This window comes from Pogoniulus pusillus, chromosome 35 (genome assembly GCF_015220805.1).
Source record: "Pogoniulus pusillus isolate bPogPus1 chromosome 35, bPogPus1.pri, whole genome shotgun sequence".
Lineage (NCBI taxonomy): Eukaryota > Metazoa > Chordata > Aves > Piciformes > Lybiidae > Pogoniulus > Pogoniulus pusillus.
In genome coordinates, this window is record NC_087298.1 from 1825342 (window position 1) to 1842754 (window position 17413).

Sequence of the window (17413 nt, forward strand, 5' to 3'; positions counted from 1 at the left end):
GGTCACCTCTCAGGCTCCTCTCTCCCAGCCCCAGCTGCCTCAGGCTCTCCTCTTAACAGAGCTGTTCCATTCCCTTCAGCATCTCTGTGGCTCTGTGCTGGACTCTCTCAAGCAGTTCTATGCCCTCCTTAAACTGGGGGCCCAGAACTGGATACAGTACTCCAGATGCAGCCTCAGCAGGGCAGAGCAGAGGGGCAGGAGAACCTCTCTTGACCTACTCACTGCAGCCCTTCTAATGCACCCCAGACTGGCATTGCCCCTCCTGCCCCCCAGAGCACACTGATGGCTCCTGCTCACCCTCCCATCAGCCAGGACCCCCCAGATCCTTTTCCCTTCACTGCCTTCCAATAGCTCAGTTCCCAACCCATCCTGTCCCTGGGGTTGCTCTTTCCCAGGTGCCAGCCTCTCCCCTTGCCCCTGCTGACTTTCATTCCAGTTCTCCCTGGCCACCCCTCAGCCTGTGCCAGTCTGGCTGAATGGCAGCACAGCCTCCTGCTGAGGCAGCCACTGCACCCAGTGTGGTGCCATCAGCAAACCTGCTGCCAGTGCCCCCTGTGCCCTCAGCCAGGCCATTGACCAGAACTGGTCCCAGCACTGGCCCCTGAGGGACTCCACTGGTCTCAGGCCCCCAGCTGGACTCCATCCCATTGACCCCAACCCTCTGGCTTCTTTCCTTCAGCCAGCTCCCAGTCCACCTCCCTCCCTGATCCATCCCAGACCTGCTGTAAGGCCTGGCCTTGCCCCAGAGCTGCCTAAGCCATTAGTGCTGGGGTGATCCACTGTGCTTAGCTGAGCACCCACTTGCTGCTGGCACAGCTCCTGGTGCTGAGGGCTGAGAAACTCAACCCCCTCACCGACTAACCCCAGCTGGGAGCTGTCCCCGGCACAGGCCTGCCAAAGGCTGCATTCACTTTGCTGTTAATTAATGATTCTGGGCTAATTTGGAGGCCTGCTGGTGGTGTTGGCTAAGGCTGGGCTGCAGCTTGCTGCCTTCTTGCAGGGCACATTTGTCTGCCAGCCTTGGCTCCCAAGTGCCCAAGGCGGTGCCAGCGCCTGGGGCTGCAGCTCTGTGTCTGTGGGGCTGGGTGGTGGTGCTGGAAGAGGCTGGAAAATCCAGGGATGAGCACAGCAGACACTTCCCACTGTGCTGTGAGGGCTGTCTAGCCCTGGGTGGTGGTGGTGACACCCTGGCAACAAGACAGATTTGCACCTGCAGACGTCTGGAAAGTGCTCTGCGCTGGCACCCAGCTTGGCAGAGGCTGGGATTGGTGTGGGGGGGGGAGTAGGAGTTTTGCCTCCTTCTGGATCCAGTGCCCAGGCCCTCATGGGCTGCACTCTGCTGGGACAGGGCTGGAGGCTGGGTGGCACCCCCAGAGTGTTGGAAGCTCAGGATTCAAAGCTCAGTGCTCAGCAAGAGCTGAAGGGTGGAGGGCAAGAGGCTGGAGCCAGGCTCTTGTCAGTGGTGCCCAGGGACAGGCCAGGGGCAGTGGGCACAAACTGGAGCCCAGGAGGTTCCACCTCAACAGGAGGAGAAAGTTGTTTGGTGTGAGGGTGCTGGAGGCCTGGAGCAGGCTGCCCAGAGAGGTTGTGGAGTCTCTTTCTCTGCAGAGCTTCCAGCTCCCCCTGGCCATTGTGGTCCTGGGCAGGCTGCTGTGGGTGCCCTGCTTGAGGTCCCCAGGGCACCCCAGGGGTCCCTTCCAGCCCCACCATGCTGGGGTTCTTCCAAGCCAATCTGGTTTTCCCAGCACTGCTGCCAGAGTGCCCAAACCCTCACTGCCAACTCCCAGAGCTTTTCCTACACCACACAGCTAAAGAGAATCATGGAATGGGTTGGGTTGGAAGGGACCTCAAAGCTCAGCCAGTGCCAACCTCCTGCCATGGGCAGGGATAGCTCCCACTAGAACAGGTCACTCAAGGACTCATCCAGCCTGGTCCTGAACACCTCCAGGGAGGTTGTGGAGCACAGAAGCACCCAATGTGATCAAAGATTGGTGGGGAGGTTGCAGTAGATGAGAGTAGATGGAGTTGATGGGAGGGTGAGCAGGAGCCAGCAGTGTGCTCTAGGGGGGCAGGAGGGGCAATGCCAGTCTGGGGTGCATTAGAAGGGCTGCAGTGAGTAGGTCAAGAGAGGTTCTCCTGCCCCTCTGCTCTGCCCTGCTGAGGCTGCATCTGGAACACTGTGTCCAGTTCTGGGCCCTCAGTTTAAGGAGGACATAGATCTGCTGGAGGGAGTCCAGCACAGAGCCACAGAGATGCTGAAGGGAATGGAACAGCTCTGCTGGGAGCAGAGCCTGAGAGGTGACCTCAGCAATGCTTATCAATATGTGCAGGTGAGTGGCAGAGGCTGCAGCCAGGCTCTGCTGGGTGATGCCAGTGCCAGCACAAGGGGCACTGCTGGAAGCTGAGGCAGAGGAAGTGCCATGGAAACATGAGGAGGAATTTGTTCCCTGTGAGGGTGCCAGAGGCTGGCACAGGCTGCCCAAGGGAGCTGTGGAGCCTCCCTCTCTGGAGAGATTCAAGACCTGCCTGGATGTGTTGCTGTGTGACCTGCTCTGGGTGCTGCTGCTCTGGCAGGGTTTGGACTGGCTGAGCTCTGGAGGTCCCTTCCAGCCCCTGGCACTCTGATTCTGGCATCCTGACATTCAGTGACCTCTGAGCTCCCTTCAGGCCTGAGCCAGTCTGTGATTCTCCTCAGTGTTGCCAAGAATCACAAGTCTGTGATTCTCCTCAGTGTTGCTGCGAGGCCAGGCTGAGGGAGCTGGGGCTGGGAGCTGGCAGCAGAGCCTGAGGGCTGCCCTCAGTGCTGTGCTGAAGGTGGGCAGGGCAGTGTGGGGAGGGCAGAGCCAGGCTCTGCTCAGGGATGTCTCTGGGGTTGATGGGGTTGGAGAAGAAGACCCTCAGAGGTGACCTCATGAATGGTTGTAAAGATGTGCAGGGTGAGGGCCAGGAGGCACTGCATGGGTGGGCAGAGGCCAAGGGGATGAGCCTGAACAAGGCCAAGTTCAGGGTTCTGCACTTTGGCCACAACAACCCCAAGCAGCTACAGGCTGGGGCCAGAGTGGCTGAGAGCAGTCAGGCAGAGAGGGATTGGCATTGGAATGGGCTGCCCAGGGAGGTGGTGGAGTGGCTGTGGCTGGAGGTCACAGGCTCACAGGATGTTAGGGGTTAAAAGGGACTCAAAGAGCTCATCCAGTCCAACCCCCTGCTGGAGCAGGACAATCCTATCTAACACAGCTCACAGAGGAACACATCCAGACAGGCCTGGAGAGGCTCCAGAGAAGGATAAGGTGTTCAGGCAGAGCCTGGCTGGGGCACTTAGTGCCATGGTCTGGTTGCTTGGCCAGGGCTGGGTGCTAGGCTGGGCTGGATGAGCTTGGAGCTCTCCTCCAGCCTGCCTGGTTCTATGATCCTATGACTCTCCCCAGATGCCCTCAGTCTGTGGGAGCTGCTGAGGCTCCCTGCACAGGGATGGTTGAAGCTGTGCTGGTCTGAGGCTAATTGGAACATTTTGCTGGGAGAAATTCTGTTGTTGGTTGTGTATTGGTGTTGAATGGACCCACCACAAGGCTGGTCACTGGGGGGGGGGTTGGGCTGACTTGGATTGACTGCAGCTGGGTGGGAACAGTTCCCTCCCAGAGGCAAACCCTGCCAGGCTCTGGGAGGCAGAATGGTGCAGGCACTGTACCACTCCATGGAAATTGCAGTCCAGTTCTTAGCTCCCAAACTGCTGCTCCCTCCACGTTGCCATGACTGCGACAGAGTGACTCATCCTGTTGTGGTTTGCACTTTGCTTGTCTTACAGAGTCACCAGGGAAATAATATTTCCATATCTATAGGTAGCAAGGGCTGCAAGAGCTGCTCCAGCAAACACCACAAGTCCTATTTCCTGGCAATGGGAGCAGCCAACTGGAAAATGAGACCAAGAGGATCTATTCTTAGGCCTGTCATTAACCTTGGGCTTTTTCTCTTAGCTGAGGTGGGGCTCAGCTGTCTGTAGAGCAGGAGAAGTTCCAAAGGCAGGAGATGGGCTTAGGGAGTAATTAAAATTCCTGCAGTTGGGGTGTTTCAGAGGTGCTAAATGCTCCTGGCACCTTGCACTGGCTGATTCCAGAAGGTCCTGCTGTGCAGATGCAGGTTGAGCTGCCTCCAGTTCTGGTGTCCTCAGCACAAGAGGGACATGGAGCTGCTGGAGAAGGAGCTGAGGAGGCTGTGAAGATGCTCAGAGGGCTGCAGGAGCTCCCCTGTGGGCACAGGCTGGCAGAGTTGGGGCTGTGCAGCCTGCAGAAGAGAAGGCTGCAGGGAGAACTTAGAGCAGCTTCCAGTGCCTGGAAAAGACTACAAGGAAGCTGGGGAGGGACTTTTGACAAGGGCTGGGAGTGGCAGGACAAGGGACAGTGGCTGTGAGCTGGGAGAGGAGGGAGAAATTGTTGGGAGTGAGGGAGGGGAGACACTGGCACAGGTTGCCCAAGGAGGCTGTTGATGCCTCCTCCCTGGAGGTTTTTAAGGGCAGGTTGGATGAGGCCTTGAGCAGCCTGTGCTGGTGGGAGGTGTCTGTGCCTATGGCAGGGGATTGGCACTGGATGATCCTCCTGGCTTGGGGAGATTCACTCTGATAGGGGTTAAGAACTGGCTGGAGGGCCAGGCCCAGAGAGTGGTGGTGAATGGTGCCACATGCAGCTGGCAGCTGTCACTGGTGCTGTGCCCCAGGCATCAGTGCTGGGCACAGTCCTGTTCAATGTCTTATTGATGCTCTGGAGCAGGGGATGGGGTCCAGCATCAGTGAGTTTGCAGATGGCACCAAGCTAGGAGCAGCTGTGGAGCTGCTGGAGGGTAGGAGAGCCCTGCAGAGGGACCTGGCCAGGCTGCATGGGTGGGCAGAGGCCAAGGGGATGAGACTGAACAAGGCCAAGGGCAGGGTTCTGCACTTTGGCCACAACAACCCCAAGCAGCACTGCAGGCTGGGGCCAGAGTGGCTGAGAGCAGGCAGGCAGAGAGGGAGCTGGGGGTGCTGGGAGAGAGGAGCTGAAGCTGAGGCAGCAGTGCCCAGGTGGGCAGCAGAGCCAATGGCATCCTGGGCTGGCTCAGGAGCAGTGTGGGCAGCAGGACAAGGGAGGTTCTTGTGCCCCTGTGCTCAGCACTGCTCAGGCCACCCCTGGAGTGCTGTGTCCAGTTGTGGGCTCCTGAATTGCAGAGAGCTGTTGAGGTGCTGGAAGGTGTTTGGAGCAGGGCAGCAAGGCTGGGGAGGGGCCTGGAGCAGAGCCCTGTGAGGAGAGGCTGAGGGAGCTGGGGGGGTGCAGCCTGCAGCAGAGGAGGCTCAGGGCAGAGCTCATTGCTGTCTGCAGCTGCCTGCAGGGAGGCTGTAGCCAGGTGGGGTTGGGCTCTGCTGCCAGGCAGCCAGGGACAAAACAAGGGGACACAGCCTGAAGCTGTGCCAGGGCAGGTCTAGGCTGGCTGTTAGGAGGAAGTTGTTGTCAGAGAGAGTGATTGGCATTGGAATGGGCTGCCCAGGGAGGTGGTGGAGTCTGTGTGGCTGGAGGTGTTGAAGCCAAGCCTGGCTGGGGCACTTAGTGCCATGGTCTGGTTGGTTGGGCAGGGCTGGGTGCTAGGTTGTGCTGGCTGAGCTTGGAGCTCTCTTCCAACCTGCCTGAGTCTATATTCCATGATTCAATGTCCCAACCCACTGTGTGGCTCTGTGCTCACTCTTAGTGGTGGTGCCTTAGATTGGTTGCTGTCACTGCTCCCTGTGGGGCTCAGGTGGGCAGATTGTGAGTGGGGTCTGGGGGATCTTTTTGAGTTTGGCTTGAGCTTTTCAGAGCAGAAGCTGGGGATGTGCAGTGGCCACTGAGGAGGGAGATGGACACTGAGGCACAAGCCTGCTGCAGAGAGAAAGAGACAGGAAAGGCAATTTGATGCTTCCCAAATCCTGGGAGTTCCCCTCTGCTCTCTGGCAGCTGAAGCCCTCCCTGAGTGGGCTCTGTGGGGCTGGCTTGGTTTGCCAGAGTAGGGTAGCACAAGGAATGAGGACAGAAGCTCCCTCAGCACAGCCTGCAGGCAGGAGTGAGGCCCTGGCTGTCAGCTGCAGTCTCTGTAGGGTTCAACCTGAGACAGCAGAAGCTTGGAAGACCTCATTCTGCTGGGCTGGGGTTGCTGCATCCTGCCCCGGGGCTGATTCCTTCTCCTTTCTCTGCCACTGCCAGGTTGTGACCAGACTTATTCACCTGCTGGGAGAGAAGATTCTGGGCAGTCTTCAGCAGGGAGGTAAGACTCAGCCTTGGACTTCTCCCGTGGATGCTGCTGTGTCCTTGGAGCTGGGTTTGCCTCCTTTTGGATCTGGATTTCCCTTTCCTTTGGAGCTGGATTTCCCCTCCCTTTGGAGCTGGATTTCCCTCTTCCATTGGAGATGGATTTCCCTCTCCCTTTGGAGCTGGATTTCCCTCTCCCGTTGGAGCTGGATTTCCCTTTCCTTTGGAGCTGGATTTCCCCTCCCTTTGGAGCTGGATTTCCCCTCCCTTTGGAGCTGGATTTCCCTTTCCTTTGGAGCTGGATTTCCCCTCCCTTTGGAGCTGGATCCCTCTCCATTTGGATCTGGATTTCCCTTTCCTTTGGAGCTGGATTCCCTCTCCCTTTGGAGCTGGATTTCCCCTCCCTTTGGGGCTGGATTCCCTTTCCTTTGGAGCTGGATTCCCTCTCCCTTTGGGGCTGGATCCCTCTCCATTTGGAGCTGGATTTCCCTTTCCTTTGGAGCTGGATTTCCCTCTCCCTTTGGGGCTGGATTCCCTCTCCTTTGGAGCTGGATTTCCCTTTCCTTTGGAGCTGGATTCCCTCTCCCTTTGGGGCTGGATCCCTCTCCATTTGGAGCTGGATTTCCCTTTCCTTTGGAGATGGATTTCCCTCTCCCTTTGGGGCTGGATTCCCTCTCCTTTGGAGCTGGATTTCCCTTTCCTTTGGAGCTGGATTCCCTCTCCCTTTGGAGCTTCTGTGCTCCACAACCTCCCTGGAGGTGTTCAGGGCCAGGTTGGGTGAGGCCTTGAGCAAGCTGTTGGTAGGAGGTGTCCTTGCCCATGGCAGAGGTTGGCACTGGCTGAGCTCCAAACCTTTTGGAGTGTTTTCATTGTGACAAGAGGTCTGGAGGGTTTTTTTGGTCTGAGTCAGTTCTTCAGGTGGGCTCAACCAATGTCTGCTGCAAAGCCAGAGCTGTTCAGAGCCATTCAAGGTGCCTTTGTGTCTCCTCCTGAGCAGCTCAGGTAAATGCACATTGTGCTCAGCCTGTTCCTGCCAGCCAGATCCATGCTGACTTCTAGTCCCTCCTGCTGTGTCAGCAGCCAGAAGGTGGAGATTGATCTCTCATAGATTCACAGAATGGGTTGGAAGGGACCTTAGAGGTCATCAGAATCCCCTGCCTGCCCCAGCTGCCCACACTGCATCATCTGAGTCCCTGGGCAGGGACACCTCCCACTAGAGCAGGTTGCTCAAGGCCCCACCCAAGCTGCCTTTGAACACTTCCAGGCTTGGATCCTCCCCAGCATCCCTGGGTGACCTCTTGCGGTCCCTCACTGCCCTCATGGGGAAGAATTTCCTCCTAATCTCTAAATTAAATGCAGCTCCTTCCAGTCCAAAGCCATTGTCCCTCACCCTCTCACTGCCTGCCTTTGTGAAGTGTCCTTTTCCAGCTCTCCTGGGCCCTATCTTCAAACACTGCAAGGCTGCTCCGAGGTCTCCCTGCAGCCTTCTCCTCTCCAGGCTGAACACCCCCAACTCCCCCAGCCTGGCCTCACAGCAGAGCCCTTCCAGCCCTACCAGCACTGCTGTGGCCTCCTCTGGCCCTGCTCCAGCAGGTCCCTGCCTGTGCTGAGCACTCCAGAGCTGCCCCAGCACTGCAGGGGGGGTCTGAGCAGAGCACAGCAGAGGGACAGAATCCCCTCCCTGCCCCTGCTGCCCACACTGCTGGGGATCAGCCCAGGCCAGGCTGTGAGCGCACAGTGCTGGCTGCTGTGCAGCTCAGCAGCCAGCACCTCTGAGCCCATCTCCTTGGCACAAACACACTCTGAGTGCCTGCAGGTTCAGAACTAACTCCCTGTGAAGTTGCCTTCCCCTCAAAGGCACCGAGCGGGTTGGGTTGGAAGGGACCTCAGAGCTCAGCCTTGGACTTCTCCTTCCTCACCCTCTTCATCTCCATGAACAAGAGTTTCTTGGTAGCCTTCAGGTAGGCTACAGGTCCCTGCAGGGAGGCTGTAGCCAGGTGGGGTTGGGCTCTACTGCCAGGCAGCCAGCAACAGAAGAAGGGGACACAGCCTCAAGCTGTGCCAGGGCAGGTCTAGGCTGGATGTGAGGAGGAAGTTGTTGTCAGAGAGAGTGATTGGCATTGGAATGGGCTGCCCAGGGAGGTGGTGGAGTGGCTGTGGCTGGAGGTGTTGAAGCCAAGCCTGGCTGGGGCACTTAGTGCCATGGTCTGGTTGGTTGGCTCCCTGCCAACAACTTCTTCCTCCTCTCCACTCTCCCTCTCCCCTCTCCCAGCTAGAAGCCATTGTCCCTCATCCTGGCACCCCCAGCCCTTGTCCACAGTCCCTCCCCACCTTTCCTGTAGTCATTCCAAGGTACTGGAGGGCTGCTCCCAGGCCTTCCATCCCCTTGGGAATGCAGTATGTGGGAGCTGTTCCCTTTGCTGGGCTGTGGAGGATGTTGCACTGCTGCTGGTTTAAGCAGCTCAGTGACACCTTCCTTGCTGCATGGCAGTTGAGGACAGCAGGATTGGCACTGAGCTTTGGAGACAGCTGTGACACAGGTGGCTCTTTCCCAACAGGTCACCCTCTGGGCCTGCACAGCTCTGGCAGCAAGTGGGATGCTGGAAATCCTGCCAGCAACCTCTCCACAGTGGCCATCATGCCCGTGTCTGAGGAGGTGCCACTCACTGCCTTCACCCTGGAGCTCAAGCACGCCCTGAGTGCAGTGGGTAAGGAGAGCTGGGGGCTGGCGTGGGGCAGGAGAGCTGGGGGCTGCTGTGGGGCAGGGTGCAGGGTGCTGCTCTGGGGCAGGGTGCTGTGTGTGTGCGTGGGCAGGGTGCTGTGTGTGTGTGTGGGCAGGGTGCTGGGTGTGTGCGTGGGCAGGGTGCTGGGTGTGTGCATGGGCAGGGTGCTGGGTGTGTGTGCGTGGGCAGGGTGCTGGGTGTGTGTGCGTGGGCAGGGTGCTGTGTGTGTGTGGGGGGCAGGGTGCTGGGTGTGTGCGTGGGCAGGGTGTCCGTGTGTGTGCATGGGCAGGGTGCTGTGTGTGTGCGTGGGGCAGGGTGTCCGTGTGTGTGCGTGGGGCAGGGTGTCCGTGTGTGTGTGTGGGGCGGGGTGTCCGTGTGTGTGTGTGGGGCAGGGTGTCCGTGTGTGTGCGTGGGGCAGGGTGCTGGGTGTGTGCGTGGGGCAGGGTGTCCGTGTGTGTGTGTGGGGCAGGGTGTCCGTGTGTGTGTGTGGGGCAGGGTGTCCGTGTGTGTGTGTGGGGCAGGGTGTCCGTGTGTGTGCGTGGGGCAGGGTGCTGGGTGTGTGCGTGGGGCAGGGTGTCCGTGTGTGTGTGTGGGGCAGGGTGTCCGTGTGTGTGTGTGGGGCAGGGTGTCCGTGTGTGTGCGTGGGGCAGGGTGCTGGGTGTGTGCGTGGGGCAGGGTGTCCGTGTGTGTGTGTGGGGCAGGGTGTCCGTGTGTGTGTGTGGGGCAGGGTGTCCGTGTGTGTGCGTGGGGCAGGGTGCTGGGTGTGTGCGTGGGGCAGGGTGTCCGTGTGTGTGCGTGGGGCAGGGTGCTGGGTGTGTGCGTGGGGCAGGGTGTCCGTGTGTGTGTGTGGGGCAGGGTGTCCGTGTGTGTGCGTGGGGCAGGGTGTCCGTGTGTGTGCGTGGGGCAGGGTGTCCGTGTGTGTGCGTGGGGCAGGGTGTCCGTGTGTGTGCGTGGGCAGGGTGCTGGGTGTGTGCGTGGGCAGGGTGCTGGGTGTGCGTGGGCAGGGTGCTGGGTGTGTGTGTGGGGCAGGGTGTCTGTGTGTGTGTGTGGGGCAGGGTGCTGGGTGTGTGCGTGGGGCAGGGTGCTGGGTGTGTGTGGGGCAGGGTGCTGTGTGTGTGCGTGGGCAGGGTGCTGTGTGTGTGCGTGGGCAGGGTGCTGTGTGTGTGCGTGGGGCAGTGTGCTGGGTGTGTGTGTGGGGCAGGGTGCTGTGTGTGTGCGTGGGCAGGGTGCTGGGTGTGTGCGTGGGCAGGGTGCTGTGTGTCTGCGTGGGGCAGGGTGCCCGTGTGTGTGCGTGGGCAGGGTGCTGGGTGTGTGCGTGGGCAGGGTGCTGTGTGTGTGTGTGTGGGGCAGGGTGCTGTGTGTGTGCGTGGGCAGGGTGCTGTGTGTGTGCGTGGGGCAGGGTGCTGTGTGTGTGCGTGGGCAGGGTGCTGTGTGTGTGCGTGGGGCAGGGTGCTGTGTGTGTGCGTGGGCAGGGTGCTGGGTGTGTGCGTGGGGCAGGGTGTCCGTGTGTGTGTGGGGCAGGGTGCTGTGTGTGTGCGTGGGCAGGGTGCTGTGTGTGTGCGTGGGCAGGGTGCTGTGTGTGTGCGTGGGCAGGGTGCTGGGTGTGTGCGTGGGCAGGGTGCTGTGTGTGTGTGTGTGGGCAGGGTGCTGGGTGTGTGCGTGGGCAGGGTGCTGTGTGTGTGTGTGTGGGCAGGGTGCTGGGTGTGTGTGTGGGCAGGGTGCTGTGTGTGTGTGTGGGCAGGGTGCTGTGTGTGTGCGTGGGCAGGGTGCTGTGTGTGTGCGTGGGCAGGGTGCTGTGTGTGTGCGTGGGCAGGGTGCTGGGTGTGTGTGTGGGCAGGGTGCTGTGTGTGTGTGTGGGCAGGGTGCTGTGTGTGTGTGTGGGGCAGGGTGTCCGTGTGTGTGCGTGGGCAGGGTGCTGTGTGTGTGCGTGGGCAGGGTGCTGTGTGTCTGCGTGGGGCAGGGTGCTGTGTGTGTGCGTGGGCAGGGTGCTGTGTGTGTGCGTGGGCAGGGTGCTGGGTGTGTGCGTGGGGCAGGGTGCTGTGTGTGTGCGTGGGCAGGGTGCTGGGTGTGTGCGTGGGCAGGGTGCTGGGTGTGTGTGTGGGCAGTGTGCTGGGTGTGTGCGTGGGCAGGGTGCTGTGTGTGTGCGTGGGCAGGGTGCCCGTGTGTGTGCGTGGGCAGGGTGCTGTGTGTGTGCGTGGGCAGGGTGCCCGTGTGTGTGCGTGGGCAGGTGCCCAGCTGTTGGCAGCTGCAGGAGCGGCGCTGTCTGTCCCCGCGGAGGCGCAGCCTGGTGGCCGTGAGCTGCGCTGTGGCCGGGAGCAGCCTTCCCACGGCCTCTGCCCCCGTGGCCGCCTCCCGGAGGTGCCTTTCAGTGCCGTGGGCGCTTCGTGCCGTGGCGGCTCCGCGGCGCAGCCGCTGGGAGCCCTTGGCCTGGGCTGTTGCCTGCGCTGCGGGGATGCCACCGCCGGGGCGCCGTGCCCGGAGCTGCTGCCGGTCTGGTTGTGCCCTTTGGCCGCAGGAGGCTCTTTGGGGGCTCCTCAGTCGCCGCTCCGCAGCCGGCCAGGGGCTCCCTGCGCGGGTTGCTTCCGCCGAGCTGATGCAGGGGGCGGTGGGTGTGGAACTCGACGGCAGAGGCTTGTGGAGCTGAGCCAGGCTGGCTCTGGGAGGCCACTCTGGGGCCTGAGATCCCTGCCCTGTTTGTTGCCAGCTTGTTTGCCTGCCTGATGCTCGCAGACCCATGTGCCCAGCTCCCACCCGGGGCATTCAGTGCTTCATCCACTGCTGCAGTTGTGGGTCCCACTTGCTCAGGACTCCTGATTCAGTTCACACTCAGCACTAGGGTCTGGCATTTCCTGAGCATCCTCTGCTCCTTCCCAGGCACAGAGCTCTTGAGGCCATCTCCTGCAGCCCTGTGATGACTTCTGGGGCTGCTCTCTCACAGCTCCTCTGAACAGCAGAGGTTGCAGGGTGCTGGAGGTGGAGCCACTTACACTTGGCTCTTTGCCCTCTGCCCTTGGGGGTACCTGGAGCTGACACCAGTCTGCTAAGAGAACTCTTCTGGGTGAGCAGGTGCAGGCAAAAGCTGCTGCCTCTTGAACTCTTTAACCTTTGGAAGCGTGGGCCTGGGTGCAGCTAATCACAGGATCACTGATGTCAGGGTTGGAAGGGACCTCCACGGACCACCAAGTCCAACCCCCCTGCCAGAGCAGGAGCAGAGAATCCAGTGCAGGTCACACAGGAGCACATCCAGGCAGGGCTGGAAAGGCTCCAGAGAAGGAGACTCCACAGCCTCTCTGGGCAGCCTGTGCCAGGCTCTGGGACTCTTCCAGTCAAGGAGTTCTTGCTCATGCTGAGCTGGAACCTCCTGTGCTGTGGTTCCCATCCACTGTCTCTTATCCTATCCCAGGGCACAACTGAGCAGAGTTTGTCCCCTCTCTCGACCCCCAGCCCCCAGATGTAAACGTTGATCAGGTCCCCTCTCAGTCTTCTCTTCACCAGACCAAGCAGCCCCAGGTGCCTCAGCCTCTCGTGGCTAAGCTGTGGTCCAGCCACAGCTCGTCTGTGGGTGTTTGAAGGTTCCTCTTGGCTGTGAGAAGGCAGCAGATTTGTCCAGCCACGTCAGGGCCCAGCTCTCAGCCACTGCTCTGTTGCTGCTGGGTGCTTCTTGGGGCCTGCTGCCAGCTGGCTGTGAGGTGTGACAGCACTCACAGCCTGGAGACAAACAGCCAGGGACCCCGGGAGGTGGAGGCACTGTTCAGAGGGGGATAACTCCCCTGGCTGAAAGCAGCTACGCTGTCGCAGTGGAGGGGCTCTGTTACCCTCCCTTGGCCTTTCCTTGTCCACCCTTCTCTTTGCCCTTGCTGATGCTGTGTGGTGCTTGGCAGCCAGAGCTGCTGTGCAGCCTTGGCAGTGCCAGTGCTTGCCAGAGCAGAGCAGAAGGCTGCCATGGGGAGAGCAAAGTGCTGTGTGGGAGCACAGCTCGCTGGGCTGCTGCAGCACAGCACTGGCAGGGCAGCTCCCTGCCCTGGCTGCTCCTGCTGCTGGGCCAGCATGGTGCCCTTCAGCCCGCCCTGCTCAGAGCCAGGCCTCGTCCAGTCCTGCTCCCCTTCATTTAACTGAGAACTTGAGGTGCTGGAGGGTGTCCAGAGAAGGGCAGCAAGGCTGGGGAGGGGCCTGGAGCAGAGCCCTGTGAGGAGAGGCTGAGGGAGCTGGGGGGGTGCAGCCTGCAGCAGAGGAGGCTCAGGGCAGAGGTCATTGCTGCCTGCAGCTGCCTGCAGGGAGGCTGTAGCCAGGTGGGGTTGGGCTCTGCTGCCAGGCAGCCAGCAACAGAAGAAGGAGACAGAGGCTCAAGCTGTGCCAGGGCAGGTCTTGGCTGGCTGTGAGGAGGAAGTTGTTGTCAGAGAGAGTGATTGGCATTGGAATGGGCTGCCCAGGGAGGTGGTGCAGTACCCATCCCTGGAGGTGTTTAAGAGGAGGCTGCCTGAGGCACTCAGTGCCATGGGTTAGTTAACCAGAAGGTGCTGGGTAGGACTCGATGGTCTTGAAGGTCTCTTCCAGCCTGATTGACTCTGAGATTCTGAGTGTGTGGCTGCAGATGCCTCTGGGTAGTTTTTTGGTGGTGTTTGGGCTGTGATGCTGCATTAGGAGACCTGCAGGAGGGCTGGGGAGGGACTGTTCAGAAGGGGCTGTGGTGACAGGACGAGAGGCAGTGGTTTGAACTGGGGCAGGGGAGGCTCAGGTTGGACACGAGGAGGAAGTTCTGCACGGTGAGGATGGTGAAATACTGGAACAGGCTGCCCAGGGAGGTGGTTGAGGCCTCCTCATCCCTGGAGACATTCAAGCTCAGCCTTGCTGGTTCCTGGGCAGCCTGCTCTAGTTGGAGGTGTCCCTGCTGCCTGCAGGATCCCCATCCCTGGAGGTTTAAAAGGAGGCTGGATGAGGAACTTAGTGCCATGGTTTAGTTAATTAGAAGGTGTTAGGTGATAGATTGGGTTCAATCTCAGAGGTATTTTCCAAGCTGATTAATTACAGTATCACAGTATGACAGTATCATCAAGGTTGGAAGAGACCTCACAGATCATCAAGTCCAACCCTTTAGCACAGAGCTCAAGGCCAGACCATGGCACCAAGTGCCACATCCAGTCCTGCCTTGAACAGCTCCAGGGACGGCGACTCCACCACCTCCCCGGGCAGCCCATTCCAGTGCCCAATGACTCTCTCAGGGAAGAACTTTCTCCTCACCTCCAGCCTAAATCTCCCCTGGCACAGCCTGAGGCTGTGTCCTCTTGTTCTGGTGCTGGCCACCTGAGAGAAGAGAGCAACCTCCTCCTGGCCACAACCTCCCCTCAGGTAGTTGTAGACAGCAATAAGGTCTGCCCTGAGCCTCCTCTTCTCCAGGCTAACCAATCCCAGCTCCCTCAGCCTCTCCTCGTAGGGCTGTGCTCAAGGCCTCTCCCCAGCCTCGTTGCCCTTCTCTGGACACGCTCAAGCATCTCAATGTCCCTCCTAAACTGGGGGGCCCAGAACTGAACACAGCACTCAAGGTGAGGTCTAAGCAGTGCAGAGTACAGGGGCAGAATGACCTCCCTGCTCCTGCTGGCCACACCATTCCTGATGCAGGCCAGGATGGCACTGGCTCTCTTGGCCACCTGGGCACACTGCTGGCTCATGTTCAGGTGGGTGTCAATCAGCACCCCCAGATCCCTCTCTGTCTGGCTGCTCTCAGCCACTCTGACCCCAGCCTGTATCTCTGCATGGGGTTGTTGTGGCCAAAGTGCAGCACCAGCACTTGGAGCTATTGAACTCCATCCCCTTGGACTCTGCCCATCTGTCCAGGCAGTCAAGGTCCTGCTGCAGAGCTCTTCTGCCTTCCAATTCTGTGAGTCTCCTGTGCTGTGCTGTGCAGTGCAGTGCTGGCAGCCTCCCTTTTACTTGAGGACTTCATTGAGCAGGAGCAGCATTTTCCCCTTTGAGTGTTGTGGCTGCTGGTGGTTGCTGGGTGGTTGTCTTGTTTGTTTGACAGCTTTTGTGCTCTCTCTCCTCCCCAGCCTGGCTCTAAAGTGTGTGGATATCCCTTACTGGAGCGTGGCAAAGAGCTGTGAGCCATGTGCCAGGTGGAAAGGGCCTGGGGTGTGCACTGATTTTTTGGTTTTGGAGCCTCTTCTCACTTCTTGCATCCAAAAATGTAATGGGTGGTGAAGCAGCATTGCAGTTTCAGCTTGCCCTGGTGTTCACCCTGGGGGGGAGCTGACACTCGCTGCACTTTGGATTTCATTGGTAAATTGGGGCAAATTTAGCATCTGTTAAGAGAGAAGTGTCTAAAATTTGTCATTTTAAATGAGTCAGCAACAAGCCTGAGGTTCACTGAGCCCAGATTAGGCAGCACAAGAACTGAGTTCTGGAGAAACATTCATGGCACCACAAAGCAAGGAACTGAGGGCCCAATAACCTCATACCGAGTCATAACCCTAACCCTGCCTAAGCACAGACCTAGCTCCTAGCCCTAACCCCTAACCCAAGTCATAACCCTAAACCTAAGCATAAACCTAGCTCCTAACCCTAACTCATAACCCTAACCCCTGACCCAAGTCATAACCCTAACCCTGCCTAAGCACAGACCTAGCTCCTAACCCTGACACCTGAACCCAAGTCATAACCCTAAACCTAAGCATAAACCTAGCTCCTAACCCTAACTCATAACCCTAACCCCTGACCCAAGTCATAACCCTAACCTTGCCTAAGCATAGACCTTGCCCCTAACTCATAACCCCAACTCCTCACCCAAATCAAACCCCTAACCCTGCCTAAGCACAGACCTTGCCCCAACCCTAACCCCTGACCCAAGTCATAACCCTAACCCTGCCTTAGCATAGACCTAGCCCCAACCCTAACCCCTAACCCAAATCAAAACCCTAACCCTGCCTAAGCATAGACCTTGCCCCTAACCCTAACTCATAACCTCAACTCCTGGCCCAAGTCATAACCCTAACCTTGCCTAAGCATAGACCTAGCCCCCAACCCTAACCCCTGACCCAAATCAAAACCCTAACCCTGCCTAAGCACAGACCTTGCCCCAACCCTAACCCCTGACCCAAGTCATAACCCTAACCCTGCCTAAGCATAGACCTAGCCCCCAACCCTAACCCCTGACCCAAATCAAAACCCTAACCCTGCCTAAGCACAGACCTTGCCCCAACCCTAACCCCTGACCCAAGTCATAACCCTAACCCTGCCTAAGCATAGACCTAGCCCCCAACCCTAACCCCTGACCCAAATCAAAACCCTAACCCTGCCTAAGCATAGACTTAGCTCCTAACCCTAACTCAAATCCCTGACCCAAGTCATAACCCTAACCCTGCCTAAGCATAAACCTAGCTCCTAACCCTAACTCATTACCCTAACCCCTGACCCAAATCATAACCCTAACCCTGCCTAAGCATAGACCTTGCCCCTAACCCTAACTCATAACCCTAATCCTTAACCAAAGTCATGACCTTAAACCTAAGCATAAACCTAACCCCTGACCCTAACTCATAGTCCTAACTCTTAACCTTAATCCTGAACCCTGACCCTAACTCTTAACCTTAACCCCTGACCCCAACTTTTAACCCTATCCCTTAACCCTGACCCTATCTCTTAACCCTAACCCCTAACCCTCTTAACCCTAACCCTTAACCCTGACCCTAACTCTTAACCCTAACCCCTAACCCCAACTCTTAACCCTATCCCTTAACCTTGACCCTAACTCTTAACCCTAACCTACAACCCCAACTCTTAACCCTAGCCCTTAACCCTGACCCTAACCCTAACCCCTAACCCCAACACTTAACGCTATCCCTTAACCTTGACCCTAACTCTTAACCCTAACTTACAACCCCAACTCTTAACCCTAACCCTAACCCCTGACCCTAACTCTTAACCCTAACCCCTGACCCCAACTCTTAACCCTAACCCCTAACTCCAACTCTTAACCCTATCGATTAAACTTGACCCCAACTCTTAACCTTAACCCCTAACCCCAACTCTTAACCCTATCCCTTAACCCTGACCCTAACCCTAACCCCTAACCCCAACACTTAACCCTATCCCTTAACCTTGACCCTAACTCTTAACCCTAACTTACAACCCCAACTCTTAACCCTAACCCTAACCCCTGACCCCAACTCTTAACCCTAACCCCTGACCCCAACTCTTAACCCTAACCCCTAACTCCAACTCTTAACCCTATCGCTTAACCTTGACCCCAACTCTTAACCCTAACCCCTAACCCCAACTCTTAACCCTATCCCTTAACCCTGACCCTAACTCTTAACCCCAACTCTTAACCTTAACCCTGACCCTAACTCTTAACCCTAACCCCTAACCCAAACTCTTAACCCTAACTCTTAACCCTGACCCTAACTCTTAACCCTAACCCCAACTTTTAACCCTAACCCTTAACCCTAACCCCTA

The 17413-nt window shown here is 58.4% G+C and overlaps 1 protein-coding gene across 2 annotated transcripts in view; it reads left to right on the top strand.

Moving 5' to 3' along the window:
• PNPLA7 (patatin like phospholipase domain containing 7) overlaps positions 1-17413 on the top strand; it is a 211226-nt gene that overhangs the window by 98136 nt on the left and 95677 nt on the right. For both annotated transcript variants that reach the window (XM_064171045.1, XM_064171046.1), the window contains exons 21-22: positions 6198-6258; positions 8801-8950. In XM_064171045.1, coding sequence (XP_064027115.1) covers positions 6198-6258; positions 8801-8950 — 211 coding nt within the window. The remainder of the gene's footprint in view (positions 1-6197; positions 6259-8800; positions 8951-17413) is intronic.